This window comes from Bubalus bubalis, chromosome 17 (genome assembly GCF_019923935.1).
Source record: "Bubalus bubalis isolate 160015118507 breed Murrah chromosome 17, NDDB_SH_1, whole genome shotgun sequence".
Taxonomy (NCBI): Eukaryota; Metazoa; Chordata; class Mammalia; order Artiodactyla; family Bovidae; genus Bubalus; species Bubalus bubalis.
Window position 1 is genome coordinate 70785371 of NC_059173.1, and position 10080 is coordinate 70795450.

At 43.6% G+C, this 10080-nt stretch overlaps 1 protein-coding gene across 2 annotated transcripts in view; it reads right to left on the reverse strand.

The window, feature by feature from the left end:
- The window catches only part of TLL1 (tolloid like 1), a 324523-nt gene extending 319676 nt beyond the window's left edge, over nucleotides 1-4847 (reverse strand). The window contains exons 1-2 of one of the 2 annotated variants that reach the window (XM_025268229.3): nucleotides 4344-4847; nucleotides 3606-4070 (exon numbers count right to left, since the gene is read on the reverse strand). In XM_025268229.3, coding sequence (XP_025124014.3) covers nucleotides 3606-3774 — 169 coding nt within the window. In that variant the 5' untranslated portion in view covers nucleotides 3775-4070; nucleotides 4344-4847. Of the gene's footprint in view, nucleotides 1-3605; nucleotides 4301-4343 lie in introns of those variants that run through there. The other variant, XM_025268228.3, reaches the window with a different exon arrangement.
- Between the last annotated feature and the right edge of the window lie 5233 nt (nucleotides 4848-10080).

The following is a 10080-nucleotide window of genomic DNA, read 5'->3' on the forward strand; positions in this document are numbered from 1 at the left end:
AGGAAGTTCTCCAAAAGGCCAATTAAGAATGGAGTGTAATTGTTTAAAACAAGTGAACTTTACAGCCAGGAGGCTTGAAATCAAGTTCTGGGTAATCTTAACAAATTGTTTGACTTCATGGAGCATCTGTTTTTCTATCTGGGTAATGGTGGCATTAACAAATTCCACCATTTGGAGTGTTGTATTGAGCTGAAATAATGTACTCAAGTGCTCTGAAACTATAAAGCTATGCTATCACTATGACATCAAACCACCATATAGTTTCAGGAGACTTAGGACCCTTGTTTCTTTCTAAAGAGAAGGGCACTTTTTTCAATGGGCCATAACCTCCACTCACCTCTTAGGGAAGGGCAGATCAAAGGTACCCTGGTATCTGGAGAACATCCCCTCTTGCTTTTTGGTTATCTTTCACATATTTGTCTTCATCTTTCTTATTTTAGTGGCCTTCTTTGGGATTTCAATGTACTATGAATTTTCCTTGTTATTACTTTTATTTCTCTTATATAGTACCAAAAGTTGGCACTAAGATTTTGCTACACTTTAGCCAAGATAGTAAATTAAAGCCTTTCACTCCACCAAGTTAAAAAAGCAATGATAATCATTTAAAAGTATCTCAGTTTGTGGCTGTGCTTCTCAGTCTTCCACTTGGGCCATTCTTATTTCTCTTTTACTGCACACATGTATAGGTTTAGCTCTTGTACACAAAAATAGGGAAGAAATAAAGTTAGAGTCATAATCCATTCAAATTTAGTTTTATTGTTGTTTTATCTTCAACATCTCTGTTCAAAAACAAATCATTAGTAAAGGAACAATGGATTGGTTCAAATTGGGAAAAGAGTATGTCAAGGCTGTATATTGTGACCCTGCTTATTTAACTTATATGCAGAGTACATCATGCAAAATGACAGGCTGGATGACTCATAAACTGGAATTAAGATTGCCAGGAGAAAAATCAACAACCTCAGATATGCAGATGACACCACTCTAACGGAAGAAAGTGAAGAGGAAGTAAAGAGCATCTTGCTGAGGGTGAAAGAAGAGAGTGAAAAAGCTGGCCTAAAACTCAATACTCAAAAAACTAAGATCATGGCAACCGGTCTCATCACTCCATGGCTAATAGATGGTGAAAAAGTGGAAACAGTGACAAATTTTATTTTCTTGGGCTCCAAAATCACTGCAAACAGTGACTGCAGCCATGAAATTAAAAATACTTGCTCCTGGAAAGGAAAGCTATGACAAACCTGGAAAGCGTATTAAAAAGCAGAGACATCACTTTGTGGAAAAAGGTCTGTAGAGGCTAAACTATGGTTTTTCCAGTAGTCATGTACAAATGTGAGAGTTGGACCATAGAAAAGGCTGAGTGCAGAATAATTGATGTTTTCGAGTTGTGGTGCTGGAGAAGACTCTTGAGTCCCTTGGACTCCAAGGAGCTCAAAACAGTCAGTCTCAACTCTGAATATTCATTGGAAGGAGTGACGCTGAGCTGACGCTCCAATATTTTGGCTACCTGATGCAAAGAGCCCAACTCACTGGAAAAGACCCTGATGCTGGGAAGGATTGGAGGCAGGAGGAGAAGGAGCAACAGAGGATGAGATGACTGGATGGCATTATCGACTCAATAGACATGAGTTTGAGCAAACTCCGGAAGACAGTGAAGAACAGGGAAGTCTGGCATGCTGCAGTCCAAGTGGTCGCAAAGAGTTGGACATGACTTAGCAACTGAATAGCAACAGCAAAGGAAAAATAAAAGTAAATACTCTTAAAGTTTTTTTTTTTTTTTTCCTTGTCTGAATGTTTATGTGCTGAGGAAAATGTACATTTATGCTTGAGATGTGTTTCAATACACTTAGTACAAGTAAATTGTAAAACTTCAAACACTCTTTAGACAAAAAGAACACAGGTTCACAGACTCTTTTGAGCAATTTCTAAAGTTAAGTCTGAAACAATGGAACTTCTGAAAATGAATTAGTTAACTTTTGACATGTTTTATATTCATAATTTGGAGAAGGAAATGGCAACCCACTCCAGCGTTCTTGCCTGGAGAATCCTGTGGACAGAGGAGCCTGGAGGGCTGCTGTCCATAGGGTCGCACAGAATTGGACATGACTGAAGTGACTTAGCAGCAGCAGCAGCATATTCATATTTTAAGTTAATGATTTTTAAAAGCATAAGCTTTTAACATTCAGAGTAAACTATATTTATTTTCCTGAAATAAGACCAACCATAAGCCCTGATTTTCTTATACTGGTAGTTGGCTGAATCTTTCACACAACTGAGCATCAGCGAATAGATGTTTTCCTAGACAAGTTTGAGAAATAATATACTTCATTTTTACCTTACCTAAAACAAGAAAATTTTCAATTTTCACCCAGTCGCAAACATTATTCAAAACAAATTTCTCAATAAAAGGTAGGTTTAGGGAGATGTATAGTACTGAGTTCTGGCAGCCCAGCCTCTAGCAATCCACCACAGCCGAAAGGTGTCTTGGTCCTCTAAACCATCAAGGAAGGCCCAGGAAACTTCTGGTGGGATAGGCTGAGGGTTAAAGGTGATGAGGAAACATAAGCAAAATTGAATTAAATCAGAACTCGGAATTCCAGACTGACATGTTTCTGCTAAGCTACTCCAAGTTTTGAAGAAGTACGCGAAGTAAGAGTGAACTGAGAAAGATCTGATAACCTGAACACATATACTGCTTGTCATTAACATACTCTCCTTGTTAGGACAATGTGTCATCAAAGGTGCAAATTAACAAGAGAATTTCCAGCATTTTCCTTCATTTGCGTACATCTTTCTTAACTTCAGACTCAAGAGAGGTCAAAAGAGGTGTGGAGTCACATGCAGACCACCCGCACAGAATCTACTTTGGAGATTTTGCCTCCCCCTTCCTCTTGAGATGGGGCAAAACGTGCTTTCTGCTCACAGACTTTCACTGAATCGGGCCCAGCAACCTCGTGACCACTTTCCTCGCAAGAGAATGGTTGGTCCACCAACCCCTGGTCACCTCGGCCTCAACTCAGCAGGGCCCGGGAACAGGGCGTGTGTCTCAGACTTTAGGCTGCGGGAGGAGGGCCGGGCGGAGTGTCCGGGTCCCACCGCAGGACCAGGATTGAGAGAGAGAGAAACAAGCTTGAATGGGACGGCAACTTGGAAGTGTTTTTTAAGGTTTCCTGAAATGGGCAAACGCGCGGTTAAATCCATCCAGCTGGGGAGCTTTCGAGGGCATCCCATGCTTTCTGTGCCTGGAACGCCCACAGGACCCTGGCCGAGAGGGGGCGAAGGTGTCCCGACTCTAAGCCCGCCCGCCCGGGCACCAGGGCGGCGCCGCCCGCGGAGCGCAGGGCCGCAGGCGCCGGGCTCTGAGCCCTAGCGGCTGCGTCCGCAGCTCGTCACGCCGCGCCGGGGCGGGGGTGGGGCGGAGGAACTACCGGAGGTTCCAAACTTGGAGACCGCGCTCCGCACCCAGTCCCGCCGGTGCAGACCTGCGGCTGCGGGGGCCGCGCGGCCCCCCGGGGTGGGGAGGGGGTAGGAAGGAGACAGGTGAGACCCGGCGCCCTCCCAGCGCCAGCCTTGCCCCCGCCGTCCTGCCCTGAGAGGGCACTCACCGGCTTTGCACGGGTCCTTGTAGTCCAGCGCCTCCGCCTCATCCTCTCCGTAGCCACCGAAAGTGTAGTCATAGTCGAGGCCAGCGCAGACCCCTAGTTCCGCGCAGAGGACAGCCCCCGTGGCCGCCAGCCACGCGAGCATCCCCGGGGAAAGCCTCTCCAGCCCCATCTTCCTCTCGAGGAAGGGCACCGGTTCCTGTCCCCGCGGAAGGCTCCTCGGCGCGGCCCGGCGCTCAGGTGTCCGGGGACATGGGGCGCCGCCGGGCGGAGAGAGGGCAGGGCGACCTGTCCCCCGGCGCGGGCGAGGTGGCGGGCGGGGGCAGGTAGGGAGCGGGTCCGGGCGGGCGCGCGGCCAGGCTGTCTCCCGGCGGCCGTCCTTTCAGCTACTCAACGGCTCGGCTGCCCCAGGCTCAGGTTCTCGGGCTCAGATCCCGCGTGCACCCCGCACCCGGACCCGGTGCCGCTCTGGAAGGACAAGACCAGTCTTCACATCAGCGCGTCTGAGCTGAAAGTGGGGGACCGCGGTCGCGGGTGGGGAGCAGACATTCCTTTGCCGCCAGACCTTAAAAGCCGCAGAAGCAGCAAAGCAAGACTGCGAGAAGAGCTAAAGTGGGAGGATTTGGGGATGCACTGTTTGTCTTTTCCCCCAAGGCTGTCTCTTTACCCTCTTCCTAACTTGAAAAAAAAAAAAAAAAAAATCTTCACGGCATCTAACCCAATCACTTGCATCCTGCTTACTTATTCATACAATCAGGGTCAGGATCCGGGCCACAGCCTCCTCTCCGCCTCCTTTCGGTAGCCCTGTAGGAGCAGACAGACACGAGCGCGCCGAGAATTCCATTTGTAATTTACTAAAGATAAAAATGAATATATCATGCACTGCGTCCACGAACAGCAGTTAATAGATGATGTACGTGCCAGCCGAGAGCGCCAGACCGGGGGTGGGCCAGGGATGCTGACAACTTGGCTCAAACCTCCACTTCCTCCCCAACACAAGCAGTTTGCGTCTCCCCTTTGCCGCCTTTGCCTCGGTACAGCCCGAGGGGAGGAAAAATGGGCCTCCGCGACCGAGGTAAAGAAACTGACTGCTTTCAAAGTCCCACAACCAGCAAAGTTTTCCTAAGAACTGAGATCCTCAGAACTGCAGTTAAAAAAAAATCCAAAATCCAGTTACAGATTGCAGCAGCAGGAAACGCGAAGACCTAGCCAAGGGCTGCGCTGTGGCTCACGCGGGCTCAGGAAGGGAAGTTGGAAGGAACACTTGGGAAGCAAATTTTCTGTGACAGCTCTGGCGCACATGCCCAGAGTTGCTCAGTATCCTCTGGCTTCAGTTTTACTTCGGAGGAGAGTGTGTAAAACCTGGCAGTGGGATTAGCGAGGTAAACCACATGTCAGCCTAGCAGACATAGGACAAACACAGGCTGTGGGAAATTGGGGAGAAAAAAAAAATCAGAGGAAATCTCTGCAAAGCCCCTGTTGTGAGCAATCCCTACATCTGCAAGTAGTTTCCAAAATAGGTGAGAGGACTTCTTCCCCAAATTTCCAAAGGACTCATGATTGGGAGCCTTGCCTTCTCCAACTAAATCTTGAATTATTACTTTCTCAGGGATTTGTAAAAAATCTTCTGTTGCCTTTATATCTTAAGATTTAAATGTCCCCCCTTTTCTGAGTTACCATCAACATACATGCTTCTCTAGAGGAAAATATGAAGATAACCACACCCATGTGCGCGCGCACACACACACACACACTTTTGATAGGTAGACCCAGTCTTTGGTTAGGAGATTAGACTCTGTTTTATGCTGATTAAAGAAAAATTAGAGGCTAAACTTAGAAAAGCTATCAGTTACTTCCAACTTAGAGTAAAAATGATGGGAAGATTGGGTAGAACTGAATGAGTCCATGTTCCTGGCAAAACTGGGGTTTTCTCAAAAGCCACTACAGTGATGGAACCTCTCCTCCATAGATCTCAATCTTCTCACCCCAGGTCATAGAACAGAGAACAGTTCTGGAAAGAACATGTTCAATAAGCAAGTAGAAGTATTTGGTTTTGAAATCTCTTGCTGAGTCATTCTCAAATTCTTTTACATCAAAAAATGTTTGCATAATTAATAGTGGTATTCCTCTAGTGCAAGGCTAAAGAAGAATGCATTTTGCTTAGCCTATTTGAAAGCCCAGGAAATACAACTTTCCTTTAGAGGATCCTCTTGAACTGCTGACTCCCTACTCCCTACTGCCAGACCTTTAAAATGTCCCTTGTTAATCTAAATGACTTACAAACATCTCCTTAGACTATTTAATCATATGTGAATTTGCAAAAGTTTCTACCTGGAGTTTGACTAAACATCACTTACTTTGCAGTAATAACTGTTTCATTCATTTGTCCTGAATAAAATATTACCAGATAGGGACATCTGCCTATTATGTTTTCCATACAGAATATATCATTGCTTAGTTTTACAATTTTATAAATTTGTAATCTGGAATTACAATGAATGACATAGTAGAAGCTCAAATCAAAATATAGAAGTGTTTCTTTATAGCTAAAATACTTGCAGAGAATTCTTATTTACATCACTATATCCTAGACCTCAAGCCCCTGATTTATTTTTAAATATGTATTAAATCTAATTCTGTTTTCATAATAAAATACCTACTTTTAAGTTTTATTTCTACAGTTACTATGATTGTAAACAAAAATAGATTTTGCCTTGCCCCTGAAAAATATAAACTGGTAAGAATTTCTAAGAAAACATAAAAAAAAAAAGAATATGCATGTGAGAAAGGAGTAGAGTGTTCTGTCAGAAGTACTAGCCATATATATGTGCCTTATATCCAGTCTCCTGGGAAGATAAAAGAGGAGATTGATCCTTTAGTAAGACATCCTAAAGAAACCTTGGCTTCTAATTGGCAGGTGCCTCTGACCACCCTTACCACTTGCAGCAGAATCCCATTAACCCCAGCAATCCTAGGGAGGAAGCCACCCAAAATAACTGAAGTAAGAGGTATTCTCTGGGAGAAGGCAATGGCACCGCCACTCCAGTACTCTTGCCTGGAAAATCCCATGGATGGAGAGGCCTGGTAGGCTGCAGTCCATGGGGTCGCTGAGAGTCGGACACGACTGATCGACTTCACTTTCACTTTTCACTTTCATGCATTGGAGAAAGAAATGGCAATCCACTCCAGTGTTCTTGCCTGGAGAATCCCAGGGACAGGGGAGCCTGGTGGGCTGCTGTCTATGGGGTCACACAGAGTCGGACACGACTGAAGTGACTTAGCAGCAGCAGCAGCAGCAGCAAGAGGTATTCTCTATGCTGCTTGTCTATTTTGTTTGATATCATAGTAGTTAAACTTGTCTTGTAGACAACATCGGTTAGAAATGTCTATTTTCTAATCAAGTCAATTTATTATTAGCTAGTTGTGATTGTTGTTTGCTATGAAACCAAGTAATACATGAATATTTTGCCTTCATGTTCCTTGTCAAAAAGATAACTCAGACATATGTGGAAGAAAATGTGTCTCCCTCTCTCCCTTGGTTTCACCCCTGGGAACTGTGTCAACCTTCTAACTAAAGAGTGTGCATATATTTTGGCTCCATGAAATTGGGAGACACTGTTTTTTATGGCTTTTAGCTACTCCAGACCTTTTAACTCTCCTTTTCACCCCATTCTTATGGGACCCTCTCCAGCACATGTAAGACTTATTTTACTTTCTTTCTTCAAAGGTTCTCTCTCTCAGCCTTGAGCAATTCTTCAAAGCATCTCTAATTTTTAATTCAGAGTCCCAAATGCAATTGATGCTATGTGAAATCATTTTGGGTGATAAAGCATTTTTAAGATTTACACATGTGTGTATAATAGAAAAAATTACCAACAAATTTGCGGGGGCATATGCGTGTCTTATAGGCTTGCCTAGTGGCTCGGCAGTAAAGAATCCACCTGCAATGCAGGAGATGTAGTGTTTGATTCCTGGGTGGGGAAGATACCCTGGAGGAGAAAATGGCAACCTGCTCCTGTATTGTTGCTGGGAGAACTCCATGGACAGAGGAGCCTGTCGGGCCACAGTCTGTAGGGTCTCAAAGAGCCAGCAACTGCACACACACATGCTGCTTAGATTTTTAAAGTTAGCTGCTTTATGAAATTAAGTGAATGATATAGGCAGCCCATGAAAATTAGCTGATCTAATTCAGTTCCTGTGTCTGCCAGCTGGATGCTGTTTATGGATAGGGGGACATAGGAGCTAAATTAATTGCACCTGAATTGCAGTTTATTCCTTCTCTTACCTGCTTATCATGTGTGTGTGTTAAGAGGCTTCAGTCATGTCCAACTCTGTGTGACCCAATGGACTGTAGCCTGCCAGAGTCCTCTGTCCATGGGATTCTCCAGGAAAGAATACTGGAGTGGGTTGCCATGTCCTCCTCCAGGGGATCTTCCTGACTCATGGAACGAACTGGCATCCATACATCTCCTGCACTGGCAGGTGGGTTCTTTACCACTGGTGCCCGGAGGAAGCCCTGCTTATGGCTCATTCTCATTTCTGGTAACACATTGCAATAAGATTATACTTGGCCACAGCAGTGGCATATATTTACTGTCAGCACTTTTGGTTTGTTCTCATATTTAGGCATTATTTGCTGTAGAAGTCTCAAGAAGAGCCACTAACTTGTATGTTCAGAAACCTAATGAGATCTAGAAATTATTGTATTCTTTATTCAGGCGTCCACTTTGCCAAAAGGAATTAGAGGGAATGGAATGGAGTAAGAAGGGGTCATCTCACTTCCTACCTCATGAGACTGATCGGTTTGTCAACCATGCATATTCAGTTGGTAAAATCTATGCCTGTACTGCATCTTCACTGTTGTCCCCTGAGCACCTAGCTGGGGAGGTACAAGAGTGTCACTTAGAATTAGTCTCTCAATCTAAATTCCAGTTTTCTTCTTAACAGCTTGATAACCTTGGACCCACATTTTTAATCTCATGTGCCTTCAGTTTCCTCATCCATAAAATGGATAATCTTATTATTTCATAATATTTAACAAAGTTGTTCTAAGGATTATTAGTTTATATATGTGCTGTGCTAACTACTATAGAGTGCACCTCTGGTATATATTTACTATAGTCATTGTAAAGAAGTTGTAGAAAAGTCAAACTATTTCTAGCTCTTCTAAACATATTATTTGTAAAGACAAAGTGACCCATTCACAGTTATGTTGGAGAGAAGCAGTGGACTAGCTGATTAAAAACATAAACTTCATTAACAGTTCTAAGTCTGACTTTGCCACTGAGGAGCTGTTTGGCCTTGGGCAAGTTCCTTCTCTAGCTTCACTTTCCTGATTTTTGAAACAAGAATGAGATACCCAAAAGCTTTGAACTAAAGAATTAAGGAAGATTATACATATAATGTACTTTCTAGTAGGGGTAAATACATTATAAAGAGTGGTTATTACTATTAGTTGGCCCTTTTCTAGTGATTTATGGGGAAGAAGATCATTTCCACTGTCAGACAAGAAATTCAGCGCACACACAAACCTGGTTACAAATTAAATAAACTAGGACAGTTTTATTTGAAAAATTCCAATAATATAAAACCTATTGAATTGAAATAAAAATTTAGGTGATGTTGCTGGTGTTGCTTATAAGTCCCCCAGTTAATATATTTACTTCTGTGACTGAATGTTTTTCATCTAGCCATTTTCTGTCCCCTTGATTTAGCATACATGCTAATGGTCTAATATGCATATAGCAAATGGTCTAATATGTTTGTATCTTCATATTGTGAGCATTATTTGAAGTACAAATAAAATTTGTACATTTCATCTTACTTTTCTCATGAAGATTAGAAACCACACACTGAAGTTTTCCATAAAACATACTATATACTGTCAACTCACTGAGAATAACTTAAAAATAAAATAATGAAGTAGTACCAGCCTCTTGTGAGAAAGAAACTGTAAGGCATATTATCTGGATCAATCACTTGCAAACTTTTTTCTGATCCTCTGCTCCTTTGAAGATAGAGAATAATAGTTAGAATGTCTGAGTGAATATATTACTGTCACCTCATAACCCCTTGTGGCTCAGCTGGTAAAGAATCCTCCTGCAATGCCAGAGACCGGGGTTCAATCCCTGGGTTGGGAAAATCCCCTAGAGAAGGGAAAGGCTACCCGCTCCAGTATTCTGGGCTGGAGAATTCCATTGTCCATGGAGTCTCAAAGAGTTGGACACAACTGAATGACTTTCAAATAACCTCTGACCCTCCAGTGAGTGCTTTAACTGGCAGTTCTTTGGGGGCCTGCAGTTCTGCTGATCCAGTGGACTAGTGCTGGGCAGTGGAGAACTGCATGTGTGACAGGAGCCAAAAGCCTCTAGCCCCTGGGAGAGCCCATTATCCCTTTGGCCTTTGGTGAAACCTCACTTTGCAACGTTCCTTCATGACTCCCCAGATTATATCCTAGACGAAAGCGCCTACTCTACCT